General features: G+C 36.8%; 1 protein-coding gene across 4 annotated transcripts in view; it reads left to right on the forward strand.

Annotated features, from left to right (window-relative positions):
- Positions 1-17911, forward strand: part of VPS22 (EAP30/Vps36 family protein) — a 33112-nt gene extending 15201 nt beyond the window's left edge. For all 4 annotated transcript variants that reach the window (XM_089807023.1, XM_089807026.1, XM_089807024.1 and 1 more), the window contains 2 exons: positions 17354-17443; positions 17563-17911. In XM_089807023.1, the coding sequence (XP_089663149.1) occupies positions 17354-17443; positions 17563-17676 (204 nt within the window). In that variant the 3' untranslated portion in view covers positions 17677-17911. The remainder of the gene's footprint in view (positions 1-17353; positions 17444-17562) is intronic.
- The last annotated feature ends 5482 nt before the right edge of the window (positions 17912-23393 follow it).

The following is a 23393-nucleotide window of genomic DNA, read 5'->3' on the forward strand; positions in this document are numbered from 1 at the left end:
CTTTGTGAGTTTTGTCAAAGGTGCAACAATTTGGGAGACTCCCCTAACAAATCTGCTGTAAAAACCACATAAACCAAAGAACCCCTTAAGCTGTATGAGGTTTGTGGGAGTAGACCAATCCACAATAGCTCTAACCTTTTCAGGATCAACCCGAACACCATTGGCACTAATGATATGCCCAAGGTAAAGGAGCTCGGTCATGCCAAACTAGCATTTTGATTCCTTGGCATACAATGACTTTCTATCCAAAATAGATAACACCTCCTCCTAGGTCTTACTAAAGACCAAGATGTCATCAAAGAAGATCAAGACGAATCTCCTCAATTTCCTCCTAAACCCCTGGTTAATACAACTTTGAAATGTGGCAAGTGCATTGGTTAATCCAAATGGCATAAACATAAACTCGAAGTGGCCGTAGTGACATCGAAAGACTGTCTTCTCAATGTCGTTTGCTCTCATCTTGATCTGGTGGTATCTGGATTGTAAATTGATTTTGGCAAAGAAGCGTGCACCATGCAACTCATCAATCAGCTCATCAATCCTAGGAATGGGATACCTGTTTTTAGTTGTTTTCTTATTCAGTTCCTTGTAATCGATGCACATGCACATCGTCCCATCCTTCTTTACTAGAATTACAACTTAAACAAAAGAGCTTTTGCTAGACCTAATGTGCCCCATCTCCGATAGCTCCTTAATTGCCTTGTCTATCTCATCCTTGTGTTTCTTAGGATGACGATAGGGGGTAATCATGACCGGTTTGGCTCCCTCCACGAGCTCAATAACATGCTCTATTCCCTTGTCAAGAGGAATCCCATGTGGAATATCGCCAAATACTTTGGCATGCCTATCAAGTATCTCTTGGATATTTGGTGGATGACTCTTTACCTGTGGCTTATGTGGAGTTGGCATAGTGAAACATTCTACTACCCATTCTATGTCATTATGCTGAAAAAGTCTCTGCATTCTCCTTAAGGAGACTACTCTGCAACTCCCATTCGAAAGTCCCCTGAGTACAACAATTCTGCCCTCATGCTGGAATCTCATCTCCAATTTTGCTAGGTTGAGTGTCAACTCAACTAGCGAGGCCATCCATGTCATATCAAGGATGACATCATAGTCTCCCATGTCTACTACATAGAAATCATCTTCCAACTCATAGCCATCTCCAAACTTGATGTGAAGATTAGATATCTTCTGAGTGCATAATAATTTGTCACCATTAGCTACCATGACTCTAAACCCAACATGCTCCTCTGTTTGTAAACCTCTCGTGGCTACTAATTGTGCATCTATGAAGTTATTTGTAGCCCCAGCGTCAATGAGAGAGATTACTTTCTGCCCCTATATAGCACCCCTGACCCGAAATGTGATCGCCTTTTGAACCCCTATCAATCGTGCCAACGACCTATAATCCTTAGGAATGATGTTTCCTTTGGAGTGCTACTCTCATCCAAATCAGTGTGCTGATCCTCCCCCTTTGACAGTGACTCCTCCACTGAAAAATACTCCATTTGATTTGCCTTAGCCTTGAGAGGGCACTTATGAGATAAGTCCAGCTTCTTCCTCCTCAACTCATTTAGGGTGTCATTATCCAACTTCCTATTATCCCTTTTTGGTTGTGCATCCTGGTAAAAAGGTTTTTTGTTCTTAACCTTATCCTTCTTCGTATGTGAATCCCTAGGCTGAAATCTACTCTTAAAAGAAGGTGCTAAGTTACGAGCTTTCTTAGTGGCCTCTTGTAATGTAGCCGGGTCATGCCCCTTGATCCAACCCCTCAAGGGATCTGAGAGTCCATCCATAAATAGCACTACTAATCTCCTATTTGAAATATTTGTAACCAACACAACTAACCTTTGAAATTCACTAGTGTACGTCTCCACTGATCCCCACTGCTTGAGCTGTGCCAACTCTTTAAACTGTAACTTGGGATCTTTGCTATCAAATCTCTCTGAGTCTCTTAGTGAACTCCTCGTAAGATGTGATCTGATTATGCCCCAAGGTTTACCATGCCACGGTGCCACCACTCATGCGTTGGACCATCCAAATGAACAGTCGCATACTTGATAGCCTCCTCCTCAGGCATCAAATTCAGCTGGAAGTATGTATCTACTTTCTGCACCCAAGCTCATGCAGTCATCTTCCCTGAAGCATCATAATAAGGTAAAGTAAGTTTTCCAACTTTCTTTCTCAGCTGAAAGTTTTTATTTCTCCCTCCTGCTCTAGGCATGTGTCTCATCCTCAAGTCCATATAATCTTTGAGGGAAATATCCGCCTGAAACTTTGGTCCACTAACCTCTCAGTCCCTCCTGAATTGATCTTGTAACTTGATAATTTGCGGTTCATTTATTGGTTGAACCAGATCTCTGGGGGGGAAGGTAGGTAGAAGAGGTCTCGAGCTTGCTGTACAGGCTGAGCGTGCAACGTGTCTAAAGTTATCAGCCTCATTCCCATTGTTGCCATGTCCATTATTATTACCATTAATGTTATTTTGAGGACCATTGTTGTTGCCTCGGCCTCCATTATTATCATTGCCCCCATTTCCATTGTTTGCATCACTTGGATTAATATTGATGCCCATCTGTTTAGCCATAAGCTGCAACATCATATCCATTCACCTATTATGCTCTTGTTGCATATGTTGCCCCTGCTCTAACGTACCCAGTAACCATCTGAACATTACCTCCTCCTGATCTGGACCGGCATTCCTTCCTCTGCCTAGTCTTGTATTCCTGTCATCTCGGTCACCCATATTGCTGTCCTGTTCAAAGAATATTTTTTCTGCGTTTGTATGACTGGATTTTATGTCCACTTGCACAGGTAAACTAGATTGCTCGCTCTGTGAGTTCGAATCTTTGTTGTCTTGCTCTGGTATGGCAGAAGTTAATGGCCTCTTTTGCATGCTCAAACATACATTCTTAACCTGTTTTATTTTTGAGTTTAGTGTTTTGACATTTCGTCAAACACTTTTCCCTCTATCCAGCTGTTCCAAATTCCTTGTAAGGCCTCCATAGGATGACAAAACTTAAAGCTCTAATACCACTATAATGGGCACCCCGGAAATGCCCACAAACTAAACAACTGCTGCTAGGAGTTTTGTCAAACAGTTTGCATCCAACTCTTTATTCCTCTGTTTACTAATTTAACCCCTTATGACTTTGGAAATGAGACATATATATTGTTTGCTTGTATGGAATTGAAAATCACTCAACATGAGCAAAAGAAAGTACAATGATATGCAAATTGGAAATTTTATTACAGCTGATAAGATGTCATTTTCAGAATTAAATAAAATCAAATACATGGCAGATTATTTACTCACTAATTGCTCCACTATTATTGACATAATTCTCCAGCAAATGTTATTTAAACCCGCTGCTACAGTGACATGAATAGTGTCGTGTGAATAGTGTGGCGTGAACAATACCCACACAAACAGTGCTGCTACAATATTTTGCCTTCCAAATAGTCCAATATCTTCATAAAATCATTCCCTCAAATTGGCATAAGCGTCGGATGAGTAAAGAAGGAGATATAAGCAAAACATCAAATCTGCCTGTAGCTAGAAACACACCTAATCTGCCTGATAATGTAGCTGATAACAATGGATTCCAAAGGCCAAACCCCACACGATTGACGTCTAGAATGTCACAAGAGAGGATAGACGTCCTCAAATGCCAAAAACGGATCTTCAACTCACACAAATCAATTTTCTTCTCATATTCAACGTGTCGAATGAAGCCACTACTCCTCCCTTTTATTCTTTCTCCAAAGGTCGATTCAACTCACATGAGCAATGTGGGATAAAAGATGTGCAATATAAAACATATTAAAATAATCGGGCGCCCCCTTTGATTTGCACACATTCCCATAAAATTTAATATTAAAGTAACACTTAAATATTTTACAACTAAATTAAATATTACTTTAATAATAATCCAAGCATAAAAATATATTAGCTATTAAACTCCGAACAACACGAGTGATAGCTCGTCGGAAAGCTCTTGCCGAGGAGTATCAAATCCAATCACCAAAACTAGCCTCCCCTGTGTCCTGCTGACTTACTGAAAATAGTAAGTATGCTTGAGACTAAGTAAATTAATTCTGTTTTGGCCCAAAATAGAGATGACTAGGCCAAAACACTCTAAGATCCCTTTAAACACTTCGTTAGTCCTCAGGATCATTTAGAACTAGGCTAACATACACATACTTGGTCGACTGCTAAAGTGGGGACATTACAGTTCATGAATAGTAACTTGTTATAGTATTTGTGATTATATTGAGGAATATGATATTATCGTGGAAAGTTCTTTCCTTGCAGAGGCTGGTCGAAGGGGGGAAGCATTGATAGAGAAGGAATTGGGCATGAGGGCACCACCTACCATTGAGCCAACATGTATGAGTCTTAACCACTATGGTTAAGGGAAAGCGGCTAGGCAAGCGAGTGTATGCTAAGGGACAACCATGAGCTAACCAGTTAAATTATATCACTTAATAAATAAAAATCACTAAGCATAGCAAATTTGTTACCTTTTTAATTTGAGAACCTTCTGTTTTATATAGCATGTCTTAATATAACGACATCATTATACCTAAATATATTCATACATGTACCCACATATACATGTATATTTGTGTAAGTCAATTTAGAGGTATACGCCTATTTTTAACGTATATATAAAATATATATGCTTAGGATTTATGCATATATGCATGTATGTGTATACATCTCTGAGTATAGCTAAGTACTGTTAGAGTTTTAGGTAACTCTACAACACCCCTAAGATCAGATGAAAGACCAAGATAACTTCCACAAGAGAATGGCAAGACAATTGCATGAAGATGCAAGAATGCTATTATTGATAATGGACTTGATTGACATCCAATGGATTGATTTGAAATGTACATAATAGGCCTCCTTATATAGGAGAGGGGATACGAGACAATGATAAGGAGAAGATAAGCTGTCACCCACACAAGGTGAAATCACATGTCCACCAAAGGTGGATCATCCTCCATTATGCAATGAAGTATGTGCAATGATGAGCATGATAATGTGATAAGGGCACTAAAGGTGGAATGAGATAACAACTATGATTGCCTAGAGTGGAATTCTCCTACACCATGTGTTTAATTGAGGTGCAAACTCCTAAGTGTCTCAATCACAAGCTACTATGCAATGCATTATCCTATGTAAGCTTAAGTATGTGTAATTAGTGAATATTTAATTGCACCAACACCCCCCCTTAAATGTAACTTAGGGGAATGCACTTAAACTCACAATGCAAGATGGGTCCTGACTACTAGGCCATTTGAGGTAACCATGGACAATATGCAACGCAATACATGAAATGTAATCTCTCATAAAGTGGAGAGAGAGAAAACCTCATGGGAAAATCCCTCCCCCAAAAAGAGAGATGAAAACAAGGTGTATGGATGAATGGAGTAACTCAAGACCTCCCAAAAATTACATACATCATGTATATACAAAGAATGATCACCCCATAGGAAGGAAATAAGGAGACATTATATCCCCCCCACAATGAAGAAGCTCCAATGTAGATGACGAGTACTTGCAAACACGAGATAATCCAATGCCTGCAAGAAACATGTCTCTCCTTAGGAAGAGAAATACATCAAATGATGAAGAAGCCACTCCATGTAAAAAGTGAGGAAGGAAGATGAAGGTCTCCATGTATGCATCATCGAAGACTGAATAGGTGTTGCCAAGCTCAAAGAATTTGTCACACCATCAAGCTGACCTATGAGATGTGAAAAAATAAGAGAACATGAAGAGTTGGGAAATCCAATCTCCAAAGAAGGTGAAGGAGTATCTTGAAGAGAAACCTCCTCAGGTTTTTTAACCAAATCTGCATTATGAGACTCATCTAAAAGAGCATCCAGGAATTCATCCAATATTGCAAGATCTGAAGCATAAAAATCATCCTGCTGATTAGTAGAACTCATGTTTGAAGAAGCAGGAGGTGGAGGAGTAGGAAGTTCAACACTTGTCTCAAGAACAAAATTATTCAAGTGTCCAATATTCTCCTCACATGAATAATTCACTCTTGATAAAGGGTTAGGTACATCATGAATATCGTCATCATTATCAACAAAATGTGCAAAAGAATATAAGCATGATGTATGATCAGCAACTCCCATAGCTATGACATCTCTAGTCTCCATGTCCCTAATATAGACATAATCAGGAGTGAACTCAACAATTTTACCTTGTGCCCCATGAGTAATTTGGTAAATGGAAAGGAGATTAGTAGTCAAGGATGGTACACAAAGAACTTCATTAAATGTACCCTCTCCCATAGGAATAAAACGTTTTCCACAAACCTTCAGTTATGTATTATTACCCATCAATATAGGCGGAGAAGTACAAGGCTCAATAGAAGAAAACATATCCATAGAAGATGCCATATGATGTGATGCAAATGAATCAAAAAGCCATTTACCTTGCTCAGGATGTGTGGAAGCAATGAGTGCTTGTCCTTTGCCTTTGGATGATGATGTAGATGTAGCAACGGCCTGATGTGTAGAAGGAGCACACACTGATGAGGGCAGTTGGATATTGTTCTTTTGAAGAATGTGAGTGAGCTCATCAATCTTCTTATGGAAACATTTATGCTCATCATGTCCCAACTTTTTGCAATAAGCACATTTATCTCTCTTTCTTCTAGATGTTTCCTCTCTTGAAGAGGACTTGGATTCAATATTATGTTGTGAAGGAGTGTCATGACCTTTTTCATGTTGCTTAGGATCTTTGTGTTGTTTGTTTCCCTTTCCTTTGGGAGCCTTTGGAGAGGAGTCATTTGCAACTAACGCTTGATACTTGGAAGGCTTCAGTTGACCCATGTGTGCTAACTTTGCATGTTCCCTTGTGAGTTGAGCAGCAAATTCATCAAGAAAAGGCATTTTATATGCACTACCAAGAGCATCCGTAGTAGCATAGAATGTGGAAACAAAGATTGAATATTTTGGACTTAGCTTGGAAGGAATAGATAATATCAGTTGCTCATCATCTTTAGTAATACCACAATTAAAAAGCTCCAATCTAATGGAATTAAACTTAAAGAAAACGACTTGAATATTGTCAAAATCACACGGACTTAGATCTATAAGCTCATTCTCCAATTTGAATTTTCTTATTCTATTAGGTTTACCAAAGATCCCTTCTAATGTTGTCCAGGCATCATGAGGATGTGTGTAGGATGCAATATGATATAGTAAATCATGAGAGATTGTAGATCTAAAAGAGCCGAGTGCTTTATCCCTTTGATCAAACCATTTCCTTCTTTTTGCAACACTTGTAGCTAGTTCTAGATCCTGTCCAAGAATCATTTTAAGCAATCCAATACTCAACTGATTAGAAACTGCTTGTTTCCATTCATGATAGTTAGATGGAGTGAGTAATGGAACTTTTGAAAAATCCATATTGCAATCAAGTGATGATTGAAATAAACTGATAACTCCTTCAAATTACCGGTTCAATTAAGAAAATTGAAATTCAAGTATTCACCAAGTGCAAAATAGCCAAAAATGACTTATTTCTGAAAGTGATATGCCCACTCCAAATCACTAAAATTTGATTATAGATCTGGAAAGTAGAGGAAAAATCATTCACTTCCAAAAAAAATTGCACCTGAAAATGTTACTGAATGTGCCCAAATAGAGCCTTGAAAGTTGTAGAAAATGGGATTTGCGATTTTCAGAAAAATTCAGAGACAGATCCAAAATCATCTGCACCACTGTGTAGATTGTGAAATTCTATCCCAAAACCAAAAAAATTGCTCGAAAAAAGGAGTCCGTATGAGGAAGATATCGTTGTTTGAAAATCACCTCTGATATTTTTTTTTTGAATTACTGCCGCCGCACCTTCAAAAATCAAATGGCTCTAGATTTGGCTTTAAATGTCCGATTTGGATGAAACAAAATTCGATTTAGGGGTTTTTGGACCTCCTCTATATAATGCCAACCTCTGATTTGCACCAGCAAGCTCCAATTTTTTCCTGCAATTGAAGGTCACAAAATACTACTCCCCAAATCTCCTCCAAATTGTGATGTCCAAATTGCCAATGCTGCACCAACAATAAGTCAAGCCAAGATTGCACTTCTTGAGAAGAGGTTTTCACACCATGAGAGCTCTGATACCATGTTAGAGTTTTAGGCGACTCTACAACACCCCCAGGATCAGATGAAAGACCAAGATAACTTCCACAAGAGAATGACAAGAAAATTGCATGAAGATCCAAGAATGCTATTATTGATAATGGACTTGATTGACATCTAATAGATTGATTTGAAATGTACATAATAGGCCTCCTTATATAGGAGAGGCGATAAGAGACAATGATAAGCAGACGATAAGTTGTCACCCACAGAAGGTGAAATCACATGTCCACCAAAAGTGGATCATCCTCCATTATGCAATGAAGTATGTGCAATGATGAGGATGATAATGTGATAAGTGCACTAAAGGTGGAATGAGATACCAACTATGACCACCTAGAGTGGAATTCTCCTACACCGTGTGTTTAATTGAGGTGCAAACTCCTAAGTGTCTCAATCACAAACTACTATGCAATGCATTATCCTAAGTAAGCTTACTTAAGTGTAATTAGTGAATATTTAATTACATCAACAAGTACGAAGCCGTCCTTGTATTAAAACATGAAGAGATTGGAGTTATTATTTTTTCATGTTGGCGATAGCCTTAATAATTGTCTTGAGCGGCTACCCTGAAATATTTCTCTTATTCCATTGGACTTTATATTTGAGGATGACTCATCATAAACTATTCATATTTGAACTGATGGTCTTGTGAGCATCTTGCCACCTTAGAACTTTCTTTGTAACTGAGCATGCACGCTAGAGCTTTTCTTGCATATCTACGCTCACCTGCAGGATGGATTATTATCATTGCTTCTCTTTGGTTTACAACACTCAAGCATTTTATTTGCTGAGAGCCATTCATATTTTCCTTCGTTCTCCCTGAAGACCAAATTCCTTAGTTCTAGGGAGTCCAAAATGTATATACGCCCTTGAAAATTTGAATATTCCAACTGATTCAAAATGGAACCCATCATATCAGTGGTTTTGAGGGTTTACTCATAGTGCCTTTTTAACTTGATGGTAGTATTTATCATTCCCATAACCTAATAGAATCTAATGTTTGAAGTTTGATTGGATGGATGTTATGGTGGAGACATGTCGTCGTTGGCTCAAGATGTTAGCTACCCTATTTTCCTTTCCTTTAATATAACTGATTTCAAAATTGTAATTGGAAATCAGTTCTAGCCACCACCTTTGGCAGGCATTCAAATTAGGTTGAGTAAAGATATATTTCAAACCTTGGTGATCGGATCTCAATTCAAATGTTTTTCCCATCAGATAATGCCTCCATTTCTGTATCGTGTGCATTATGGCGGCTAGTTCGAAATCTTGTGGCACATAATTTTCCTCGTAATTCTTGAGTTTCTCAGATTCATATGCTATAACCATAGTAACACGGGGACGCGCCCCCCCCTCCCCCCCCCCCTTTTTTTTGCTCCATGCACCGGGTACAGGGATGCACTAGGGATTCTGTTTCCCCATCCCCAACAACACCACTAGATTCCACCACCTCCGCCGAGGATTGGTGGACGTCCTGGTGTTAACTATTTGCTGATTTGACTATTTATGTTCAATGTTTGATGTTCCAATCAATGCAACGTTCAAGTATTTACTCTTTTACATCTTTATATCTTATATTGCAATACATCTTTTCATAACTAGCTTTTTAAGTACCATATGTATATTCCATCGCCCCTATGTATTGTCATAAACAGATCTATTGATCATTGCTATGGATGAGAAAACGGCCCTTTTGCATATCGTAAACATCCAATCTTTTAACGTTGATTTCCTTTTGATTTCCACACACGTCCTTTCTATTCGAGGAGCAGTACCAGTAGTAACCAATTACTGGATTGGTATATCCAATATTAATAAGGGCACATCATGATTTTACATGTTTGGGAAGTAAATTTGATTTTGCCTGTAATTTTGTTATCATCTGTGAAGAGCATTGGCAAACTTTTGCAAGTCTATAATTGCCGATAGTGATATTTGTGTGAAAAATCTTGAGATATATTAGAGTCTCCAATATCGCACTGGTCTTTAGTCTGAAATTCATTGTGATCATCTAATCAATCTGGGACAGTGCTATCCAGGCAAATCATCCATGCTGTATGATTCCAGATGGTGAGATATCATTGACGGGAGCAAGCAAGTGATAATTGTCAACCAAGACATGTGTCTGTTGGTTAGTTCACCACTCTTCCAATCATGGCTGCATTTTCAGCGGATAGAATGTTTGTAAACCTTCTATTGGTTGATAGTATCCTTAGCAAATATGAGACTCCCATCTGAATGCTCAACCAAGATTCAAGAGGCATTCTTATCCATTCATAATTCAGGCATCTAAATTATTTATGAACCTCTGATGATATGTAATAAACCTTTCAAAAGCCAACCAGTCCTTCAAGTGCCAATAAGTGTCAATAACCTTAATAATGGTTATGAGACTGTTTGTGTTATTGCTTGATTTCCCATATGTGTGAATTGGAAGAATTTTCTGTAGAGACAGTGCTATGAATTGTGACGGCCCTGGTCAAGATTGTTATATGCCTTCACAAGAGCAGAACAGTAAACATTTTATCAATGTAAGCAACACGTAGAGAAGGACATGTCACTATAAATCATAAAATGTCATTTACACGAGGATCACTGGATATTTTCTGTATCCCATACAAATGGCAGGAAATAAAATACATAAATTTCAAGTCAGCTACAGCCTGCAATTGTGCCCATTTTTTCTCATTGAAAATGTTTGATCACATAATACAATTGTTTGTAGAATCTTGTAGAAAGTGATTTTCCATGGTCTGAAGGCCTATTAATCCTATCTGTGCACAATAAACATCTGTGTTGGGATAATGAGAGGAGATGTCTGAATTTTGCTGATTGCAAATGGTTGATGGGGAACCACTTTGTATGAGGGAATCAAATAAAAAATCAGAGCAGTAGTGCATTATGTGCAAACAAAGATGAGTCAAAACATTGAATGGGATCAATTGTAATGACTTGACCATTTGGTGAATTAGGATACCATAGTGCTGTGGTGGTGGATGATCTGTGCTTCCACAGGCATGATTTTGAAGTCATTCTTGTAAGTCATCAATTCTTTTCAGAAACAACTAGAACTCTGCTAAAATCAGCACACGGGAGTTCTTTGACTACTTTGAATAAGGAATGGACAGTGTTAAATTCTTGTATGAGTTAGCAGACTGAAACTTGGAAGATGGACTTTATACATTACAGAGATAAACCATGGCATGTGACCTTATAGAGGTTTTGTATTTGGAATTCATTTTTTACTTGGTGAATAAGGAAAACTTTTAACAAAGGCAGCAGAGCCTGTGCTTCGTGTTGATTTAATTGCCACCATTATGTTTCCATAACATGAATCAACGACAAGACTACATCAAATTTCCAACATTATCTCTCAAATGGAGGCCCTAAATTTTGCAAAAAATTAGGGCTCCATCAGAAGCTTTGACACATCATGCTACGTCATGCTTAGCAATGAGATTTAATAGAGGTATACATTCTGTCAATTCATTGGCAGCCAAATAATTGCACTTTCATTCAATATCTGATTTTTGGTATACTCATGTGGGATCATGTATGTTCCATTGTTCTTAATGGAGAAGGGCTGGTAAATGCTGTTATTTGCTTGTAGCTGGGTAGTGATACTTGGGATTGTTTTTACAGACAACAAATGTTTGGCCAAAACTGGGCATGTTCTCTTCCTAGTGATGGTCAACAAAGAGGAAATATCTAGCCTTTTCCATTTCCCGAGGCTAGGAAATTATTAAAATAGTAAGGGAATGAGGGAATAATTAAATAATAGACCAAAAAACTGAAGTTATTTGCAATATATATAATTATTCATTATGTTATGTTTAATGTTGGAGCTACATTTAAGCTATAACATTATTACACCTAGCGAGGGCCATGGTGGAGATTTAAATAATATAAACTATGAAGTGATTATAAATTTATGCCTAGGTCTAAGGCTGGAAATAAAGAAGGGATTTGAATGCTTTTTGGTTGGAGAATTTTATAAAAGGATCAACTGGGGGTCGAGGCTCATTCATTATGCTATTGTGTTTGATTTTTATTTTATGTCTGCAAGTTTCTTTCCCAAGAAACTTTCTCAAGATGCAAACCCTGGAGATTCCTTTCTTTTGACATAAGCCCAAGGCTTAGCAAGTGCTTCTTCATTTAAGTTCAGGTTACAGAGTGGGCTGCAGCAGTGTGTGTGACAGATTGTAATTCAATCTTGAGCCAAAATCAGAACATTCAGCTTCAGAATATTAAGGTATCATTCAGCCATCAAATTGCTAGGGTAAATTGCAACTTGTATTGAAATCACAGTCCGCTGTTATGTCTATCAGCAAAGGAACCACAATCTATGCATCCTATTTATCATTGCTAATCGATTCATAAAGAAACAATGTGATCCATTGTAATGGTGGTTGCTGTTATCTAGTTGTAAGAGCTTCTAGTTTAAACTATATATTCTTTGTAAAATCTTCAATTGCCGTGATCAGTAATATATGGTGAATTCTATTATTAGCAATGTTACCCTAGTACTGGGGTACGTCGGACAAGTTTCCAGGATGGGGGGAAAATAGGCCTCATTTTCAGGACAGCGGGGGGATGGTGGCAAGGAGAGGATGGGATAGGGAGGAGTGTTGTATAGCATACATATATAACTTGAAATGCTTGATATGAAATGATGTTTCAGTAGAACATACCAAATTAAAATACTTTAACATAGCCAAATTGCAACATGAACTAGAACTATTGAACATTCAACATAGTAACATATTACATACCCAATAGTAACATTCAAAAAACAAAGGTCAAATAGAAATCCAAGTCCTCATACTAGCAGCAGCATGGTTGCAGAATGGTGGAGGTGGGGGTACTTGGGTATGTGAGTACCCGGTGCGGGGACGTCTCGGGGACAGGTACTCCAAGGTTTGGGAGGGGGGATGCGAGTCCCCGTGTAACACTGATTATTAGACATTTTATGTTGTTTCATGTAAGTGGGTTCCAGGCAAATAATGGAAAATTCCATAATATTGGCACAAGGTTCAGATTTCCTATAACAACTGTGTTTTGTGTGATTAATCTTCGCAAATCTTTGTATCTCTCCTAAGAGCTGCCAGTTAGTATATATTTCATATACTTATTTTCATTTTTTTAGTTTTAAAAATTTCAACATTTATTATATATATTTCACAAATTTTAAACTATTTTTTTAATATTTTAGCAAATTATGTAATATAAAACATCTCCATTTACTTGTCTCTGATTTAAAAAAAAAAATGGCATGCCAGTACTGTTAACCATCTCCCATACCGGTTCTTCCTTTCCACACTGGTTATAATGTTATGTACATTATATATGCATTTTTGAAGATTATGTGCAAGCTGATTCTTTAGGTTTGCGTAGTCCTTCATCTGTCTAAGGGTTTCCAAACTTCAAAATGATATTAAAAGCTTTATAGGCTTAGGTTAGCTGTGATCTCTTGGTGCATCTTGTCGCTGCTATCATGAAGTTTTTATGTAGGTGATCAAATCTACAGCTGCAGAAGCTCTGTGACTCATATTGGGATGTGCCATTGGGTCATCTTTAAATCTTGGAAAGTATGTTACCCCCCTTTCATCACAAAAATTGGTTGTAGAGGAAGCGATAGCTTGTTGAACTCTATTTGCTCACCTTAACTGTTTGGTTCTAGAGGCAGTTGGTATCATATTTGACCTCTCTCCATTTGCAATTTTTTGGGGTCTTAAAACCTGAGTTGAGAGATTTGCATCTGATGAAATTTCTTTGATGGGTTCTTCTGATTAGAAACCCCTTTGATAATGGTTGAAATTTTCTTTTTCTTTTAATATCTTCTTTTTGTTTAAAACACTTTTCTTTGTTCCTTTAGAACTCAAATTTTGCTCTTCAAACATAGATTGAGAGATTTGTGTTTGATGAGATTTCTTTGACAAGTTCCTCGAATTAGAAACTCCTTTTTTATTGGCTGAATTTCTTTTTGAAATTTCTTCTTTTTCGTTAAAATATTGAATCTAGTGTTTTCTTTAGAATCCAAATTTTGGTTTTGGATTTGGTGGAATTTCTTTGATATTTTTTCTTAATGGGAAATTTATGAATAATGTTTTTAATTAAGGCAAAAAAAAGTTTTGAAAGGACCCAAAACTCTTTACAGTCAAATTTTGAATCCACTTGGAACCAACAACCAAAACACTGTCAAAAGATAGGGTATTGAGATCACTAGACAATCATGGGCATTAAAGGCCCCCATTACCTAAAACATGGGGCTTACCAGCAACCTCCCACAACCTAAAACAAAAGCTGCAAACAAACACCCAACAAGCAGCCAAAAACTAGAGAAAGGACCAAAAAAAACTCTAATCCAAGCACCCCCAACCTAGAATTATCAAAATTTACCTTTAACACTACCTTTGTACGAGCTCTTCCTCACCATTACTTGACTGAAGATTCCTTAAAAGGTAAGGGGAAAGAACTTGAATCTCCCTGAGCAGTGTGCTTCCAAGGAGGAGACAGAAGTGCTGATTGGGGGTTACCCAAACATTTCCAACAGTTGCCTCTTCCCAGATCCCAGCAGCTCCAATTTCTCCTTGGGCTGGTCTGCTTGAGTATGATGCAGATTTACTGGGCATTGGCAAAATGAATAATGTCTCAGTGGCATTCCTTTCCCAGATTCCGGTGAGGGTAACATCTTGAAATCTTATGAATATTCTTAAGGGCAAGGAAGCTACAATTTCAGAATTTTTGACATAATCTTCGAATGTGCCATTGGTTGATGCACTATGGCCACTGGGGGACAAACTGATGGGGCATGCAGGGAACGGGGTTTTGGATCCAAATAAATTGGCTCATCTTCTGTCAGGCATGGAATGGACAAAGGTGTAGAAGAAGAATTCCTCTTCTGGAGAAGACCAAATGTCGCTCAGATTGCTTAAGAAAGGGGAATTTTGCTTTGGATAAAATTTACGAGAAAAGGTTTTTTCTGAGAACACAACTATCTAACGTAGCTGCTTTTTAGTTTGTATTTGTGGGATATTGACAGCTCACTTTTATGCCGTCTTTCTATAGCACCCCTTGTGGCAACGGCGTGCATTGATGTTCTTACTTTTGTATATCAATATAAACCACTTATGTATAACAAAAAAATGAAATAAATAATTTGAGTAAAGTACAACATGTGATAACGTGACATGAATTCTAACTTAGTGATTAAGGTAGTAAATGCTAAATCAGATCAATTTCAAAATTGTATATATAATATTCCCAATATCTTTTAACGTAAGTGGTTATCAATACTAATCTAAATCAAAGCAGTTGGAAAAGACTGCTGTCACATTAGAAGATTTAAGTGGTCTCAGCCCTCATGCTATGGCACACTCCAGAAGAAACTTCTTATTCAGAACTAAGCATGAATAAATTGCTCAACACTAGTGCTCCAAAGCCATGCTCAGTAAACTCTCAACACAAGGGCTTAGAACCGTGCTCAATACAACATTCTCTTGTCAGGACAATCCTAAGAGTGTTTTGTACCGTAAGTTGTACACACTGTGTGACCCTTCAATTCATAGCCTACAAAACAACCTACTTCATTATCTCCACACCCCTCCCCAAATCTCACATAAAAGCTTTTTATAAGCTTAAATTGTCACATTTTTTAACAAAGATTTTTTATTTAATAATCATTAAATAAATCAAAATTCAATTATTCTTCTTCTTTTAAAAGAGTTTATAGAAATAATTTTTATTCGTTCTCAATTTAAGTTTTAACCAAAGGAGCATAATATATATTATAATTTATTATCTAATCATTAAGTAAATGCAATTATTCCACTTCTTTTAAAAGAGTTTATATAAATACTCCTTATTAGTTCCCATGTTAACCAAAGGAGCATAATATCTTTTATATTTCTATCCAACTTTAAATGTTTCTTCTGTGGAAACATAACTTTCTTTCACTTTTGAGATATAAGTCATATAACAGTGATCAGATAAACAAGCGTATCACCACAACCATCATGCATTGGTCTTGCACTCTTTTTCATGCAATCTGGCACAAATCAATATCTTCTACTATTCAAACTCTACTTGGCATACATAATGCAATTGCTGTGAGCAACCTCAGGTTGTACAAGCTAACTCACCTGGTAAAGGTTTATATCACTCATCGTGACTCTACCATTCCATATTTTCAACAACCATTTCCTTAAGTTACTTTGTTCTGCGTTTAGCATGGACAAATTGGAAAGGGAAAATCACTACTTCCCTTGTTGGTAGCGAAAGCATTTTCTGCTGTGAGTTGAATTGTTCGCTGAGTTGATTTTTCTAGTGAGTTCCACAAATGTCATGTAGGATTTGGTGATAACTTGCTCTAAGTAGGGAGGAAATGATGGAGACATTAATGATTGTTACTTTGGTAATTGTGGCTATCTAAATATAAATCAGTCAAAGCCATGAACATTTAGGTTAGTGGAAACTGAAATCATTCCAAGGATAGACAGGATTGAATCTGAAAGGAGGTTGACAGTTGAAAATAAGAGGTTGGCAGTTGGATTTATTATGTTTGGTAAAAATTATAGGGAAATTTTTTCAGCCAACAGCTAGTATGAGATCGGTAATGGTAATCTCCTCAATCTCTCTGGGTAAGTACACATTGCAAGAAGCGAAATGTTACCCTTACGCTTGTTGCTAAATTGTATCCTGATTGAGTGAAACAAGTTTGCCTGGAGCTTGGCGAGTTTTCATATCCTACTTCTTTGACCTTAGAATTGATTCAACTTAGCAAGGAGTAATTCTAAATTAGGAATATGTATAGAATTGTGAGTTAAAGCTGTACTTGTGTGACTGGTTCACTAATGATCGTTGTTCTTTTATATACAATTGCAATGTCATCTTTGTACATTTAAATCTTGTAGCTGATTAGCACTCATGGTGATGCATGATTTTTACTTTGGAAGTTGGCACGTCTAAAAACATCCCATGTCAGCTGGAAAATTTGAATTTGTTGTTTTCTGCATTTGGAAGGGCATATGACATTATGCTGTGTAACAACAGATTCATCTTATCATACTCAAAGAAAAAATGCATTCATGTAGCTGTTCCCTTGTTACGGTCACTATCGAGATTGAAGTTTACCACGGTGTAATTTTTCTGCTCCTTTTTCTTTTTAATGATCCAGGTACGAGGGTATGTCATGGTGGAGGAAGTTGAGAGGAAGCTTGGTTGGTCTTCAGGCCGTGCTATTGATGCCCTTCAAACACTTCTTAAGGTGACTGAATATGCAGTTGAGAATTATGTTCTTTTAAGAGAAACATCAATGCATCATTTGAAGATTGAAATTCTAAATTTCTATCTCCTCATTTTGTAACAAGAATATCATTAATGCAGGAGGGCCTTGCAATGATAGACGATGGTCATCCTGATGGTAAGAGACGGTTTTGGTTTCCATGTATAGGCTCCTCATTTTCTGGCACTGCAGACTCTGATGCAATATCCATATGAAAATCTTGATGCATTTTGATATTTACCCAGAAAAAATTAGGTTGTGAACATCTTTTGATTTTACATTACAAAGGTTTGGGTTCTTCCTGTCCTAAGGAAGAGCAATTCAGGGATGTTGCCTTCATCTTTCCTTGAACCTTGGAAAATTTGGAGGTCATAAATGGTTCTTTGACATGAATATTTGCAGTCATTACATGAAAAATCTTGAATGATAAAAGCAGCACTTAGTTCCGAATTTGTTATTCCAAGCCTATTTGGTTCAAAATATGAATGTGGTTCAGAAGATGAATATAAGAGTTACAATGAGGTGGTTCGTATATCCAATTTGTTTAGGGACCTGTTCATGGTGCTTCCATGCTCGTCCCATATACATATGTGGATGTGCAATATTGAAGAAAATCTTATGCTTATTAAATCGAATCAACACCTACTTTGAAGCAGAACCCAGTTCAAGCTTCCCAAAATCATCCAAGGCACCTGGTAGTTGACATAGAGCCCAAATTAAAATTTGAAGGAAACGAACTTGTGTGATACGTCATATAATTTGAAGCAAATTTGCAATTAAATAAGAATGGAACTCATCTTACTGTCAAGATCGTCGAATTCAGTGTGGGAGTCAATCATGGCTTTGAAATGCCCAACTGTGGTGCTTTTTCCGCGGTATAGATTTCTCAACTGCAATTTCTATACAAATTTTTCAACAGTATTTTTCTTCCAAATTCAATGCTCAGTCCTATATAATAATCAAATAACTAGCTATGCTCTTGAATCTTGTATCCCTGCAGCAAAATCATCGACTTATTATTTACTGTTATCCTTTCTTGTATCGAACTTTACAAATTCTCCAGGTATATTGGTTTCAATGGACGACCTAAACTAAAATATAAATTAATCATCCAGATGTCAAACACAATTAAATTTCACTTTATTTGGAATCCCCATTTTGTAAAAATAAGATTTAAAACGTGAATTATAAATAACAAGTATTTTGGGGTTTAAATGGGGACACCAAATCCACATTTCCCTAAATCCCAATTTTGATTTTGTGCACACAAACAACGGATTTGAAATTTTCAGGGATTGGGCATTGCCAGTTCTTGTCTAATTCCACCAACCACATGGGGCTTAAGCCTGTACAAGGTTAAACTGCTACAAATAGTTTGGAACAGGAGTGCCACTTCTTTTCAAATCCTTGTAAAATTCTTGCGTAACATTAGAGAATGACCGACTTACGGTGATAATATGAATTAAGTTTCTACAAATAGTTTGGAACATGAATACTACCTCTTTTTTGAAGGTGTATAGAAATCTCGTCTGATGAAATTTTCAAGATTAGAAGCCAGCCCTCACAAGCTACCCCCAGTAGGACTGTTTGAGATTGTCTCCTTGTGAACCTTCATCTAATTGGTTGTCGTGGGTTGAGACCTAATAATAGAAGGCAAAAAGTTCAATGTACACTTCACAAAATATAAGATTGTGATTTAGGAAGAGGTTGTACCTTCTCACAACTATAGTAACAGTTTTCTATTCAAACTCCTTACACCTTGTAGTAGCGTACCGTACTTTGATGCAATTTGGACACACCATAGAGGAATTGTCACAAGTACATTGTTTCCCCCAATTTCCTAATTTTAAGATAAATAAATTAAAGAAGGAAAACCTTCTTACCCATGTTTACATTGATGCAAAAATTTGTGATTCGCAAATATTTTCAAGATTATGTAATTGAGTTGATAGTAGTGAATTATTTTATTGAGTTAGCAATGGCCACATACAGTTTATTATCCATATTCTAGAGGGAACCTTGGAAGTCTAATCCAAATCTGAATTAGTTTTATTGAAACTAGTCATAATGAAACCCAAAAACCAACAATGAATCCATCAACGCACATGCTTGAGGAATGACCCACCTGAGAGAACATGATAACAATTGCTCGAAGGTGAAAAGAAAACAAGAAACTTAAAGATAGGGCTAAGATAACAATATGGCCCAAACCCTCCAATATCTACAATGCCAAGATTTGAATTCACATTTTGGATTTGGAGCCCACAAACATCCCAACCAAGTAATGTTTTTGTCTATTAAAGACCATTTAAATATAGTCAGGAACATTGATAGCCATAGGGGAAGGTGAGACCCTACTACCATTATGAATAGATCATTTTGAATATATTGTACTTGGACGAAAGGTGTGACTACAATAGAGACCTTAAGATTAGATGCAACATTAGGTTGCATCGAAGCAATCCCATTCACAACTTGGGGCGATCCATTCTCCACCAAACTATGTATTCCTAGGTCAACAAAGCATATATAGAATAGTGTTTGTTATTAGGAAATATGTTGTGATATCCCTAACTCAAACCATGAGGCTTATTAGTGCATATGATGCCCATTTCTAGGATTACTTGAGAGGAAGAGGATGTAGAACATTATTGGTTAAGTGTGGAGTTTTTTTTGTTTTTATTCTATTTTATTCTTAAATTTGTGGGCATATCTTTTTAGTGACTAATAACCTAAAGGATTTAAGTTGTCCACCTTTATACGTACTACAAATGATTGTAATAAGCTTGTGACAAAAAAGCCAAGGGGTGTGCATTTGCAAGGAAATAATGAGTTCATTTTTAGTGTCTTTAAGTGTTGGATTGAGTTGATAGTGGATCAACAGTGGAGGTTAAATAATCTTTTTGGGAGTTTTTGTATTTTGGGGTAATACAAGGGTTCATTATGCTACTTGTCTTCTATCTATTGTTGCGGCAATTTTCAGTTTAAGGTATGAATCCCATGAGTATCCCTGTCTTAGAGTCTTATGGGCTTCCCCTAGTCAGAAGTGCATTTTGGTATGTGATGCCCTAGTAGACTATTTCAGAGCCACAATTTATATTAGGTTTGGAGGCCATTTTTTGAAGATGAAATTCAAGTGTCATATCCAAATTTGTGTTATCTTTATGTAATGTCGTCTTCTTAATTTTCCCTATAGTCACAATTGCAACAAATTAATGTTAGGGCTACATCTTACCAAGTAAATTCTCCTATAAATAATGTGATCTTGGATTGGAGTCTTACCATCATGAAATAAGCAACACATGCTTATATCCATGCCCACCCACACACGTGCACTAACACATGCATGCGCATGCGCGCAGGCAAACACACCCACTCACACTTGCACGCATGCACACCCCTTGCTCCCACACATCTGCTCATATTTGTGGCCACCCACACATGTGCGCACGTGTGCACACACACACACACACACATTGACACATGCATGTGCACGTGCACATGCATACACACCAACCCATATTTGTAGGCATGCACACCATCCATTCCCACACACCCACATGTATGTGCACACACACATGCTCACATACACCCTACACATATGAACACATACGACACATACACATACTCCGACACACTCACACCCGCACCCAAACATACCATGCATGCACATAAACATACATGTGTGCATTAAAGATCAAATTATAGTCATACATTATAGTACATGCAAACATATTGGAGGAATAAACGTGATAGGCTAGTCAATCCATTTACAATAAGCCCAAGAGTTGATGTCTACTAGAGCTTTCTTCTTTGCTTGTCTAGTGGTTTTATTGTACGTACTGTAACACCCTGCTATGGAATCCAAGAGAAATTAACTTAAACATGTCACTAAGTTTATTGAACAATTATTATAAGTAGTCACTAAGAAGCCAAATCATAAACGATGGAAGTAACAAAAGGGTGAACCCACAATAATGGGTTCCACTTTAGTGGGACGAACAAAAATGAAAAAAATTGCAAAATGAGAAATTGAGTTTACCATATGTTCACGCGAACATATTTCGTATGTTCGCGCGAACATATGTGATATATATGTTCACGCAAACATGATTTGCATGTTCGCGCGAACATACGTTCACGCGAACATGGTAAATGTGTTCGTGCGAACGCCATGTTCGCATGAACATGCAAAATCACAAAAATTTTAACCTTTTTTTTTTTTTTTTCCTTTTTTTGCTCTTTTGACTGCCATAATTGTAGGAGAATGATCTCCTACTGTAAAATAAAAAATGTCAAAATGTGCTGCTCGGAGCAAGCTTTCCAACGACTATAATTTTATTACATAATTTAATCATTAAGACTTTCAAATATGAGTTTAACTCATTATAGGTTCATTATCGATTGAACATCAACTGACTTTGACACCTTGGAAAAATTAGTAAATTAGGTCAATTTTTTTTTTGAAAAATATAGAGGCACTGGCTTATTGAGATGCCTTTCTATTCAAAAAAAAAAAAAATGGTTTATGATAAATTCACTTCAAATTATCTGTGTCAAACGGAACGTATGTCTAAATTACAATTCATGTCACTTCAAAACTTCATAAACTATACAATATTCAACAAAAATAAATCAAACCAAATGCAGACACTGGATATTGATGTTACAAATCCAACGCCGAAAGAATTACTTCATTGTCATTTCTAAAAAAAAAGTTGTGTATCAAACGGACTGTCACTTTTTAAAATATTGAATTTTATTATGTACCACTTTTTGGAGGAGATAAAAAAATTTGACATAAATAAATTTGTTTTTAAGATTAAAAAATATGGTTACAAAGTAGGAACAAAGTACTCAAAATCACTAGTTTATGTCATCTTGAAATTATTTATAGTTTTGGAGATATAGTCACTTGAAAGTGACGTTTGTTGCAAAAATATTGATTTCAGTGTCAAAATTGGTCAAAAAGTGGAACCCATTATTGTGGGATCACCCGAAGACAATTATAGTTTGCAATAAAGTTTGGGTGGATATCTCTATCAAGTTTTGATGGACCATCCAAGGGTGCAACTAGATCTTGGATTTAGAAATTGTATACTTACCTTGAATTCGATGAAGGAGATTGAGGCCATCAAATTTGCTACCCTTCACCTTGGAGGAGTCGTACATTGTTAATTCTAGGATGGGTGCAAATGTATTGACAATTGCCATCATATTGGTTGTCTTCCAAATGCAAATGAAGGCTTATAAATATGAGAGGAGATGAGACATGTCTCTACAGTTAATCATCATTAATCAAGATATTAATATAATAGTAATACAAATAACCACACACACACACACATGTTATTATATTATAATATTGTTATATATAATATATATTATATGTATAAGATATTTATCTTAAAGATGATTTACCATCAACAAGGTATCTCATGATAAAATCAATCCGACAAAAGTTACAATCTTAACACTCCCTCTTAGGTTAGGGGGATTTATAGAACACATTATGCTCTCAAGAATAAGAAGAGATATCATCTTAGTATGATATTCAATTCACTATGAGTCTAAATTCCTCACCTTTCATAACACGCAATTGAAGCAATTTCCATAACTTTAAAAAACACCACCTTAAGTGTGATCTATATGGTGTTTGACAAGATCTAGCCCAAAGAACCATAACAAGTTGGTTATCATGGTGTCTGACAAAATTCGGCCCAAAAAACCATGATAATAGGTCTACCATTTGTAAGATTGCCATCTTACAATGGTTACCTTCTAACTGTTTGTTATCACAATGTTCGACAAAATTCGGCCCAAAGAACAATGATAACAGGTCTACCATTTGTAAGATCGCCACCTTATAATGGTTACCTTTTGACTGCTCGTTATCATGGTGTCCAACAAAATCTGGCCCAAAGAACCATGA

This window comes from Cupressus sempervirens, chromosome 10 (assembly GCF_028749045.1).
Source record: "Cupressus sempervirens isolate cs-2001-9-10 chromosome 10, ASM2874904v1, whole genome shotgun sequence".
NCBI classification, from domain to species: domain Eukaryota; kingdom Viridiplantae; phylum Streptophyta; class Pinopsida; order Cupressales; family Cupressaceae; genus Cupressus; species Cupressus sempervirens.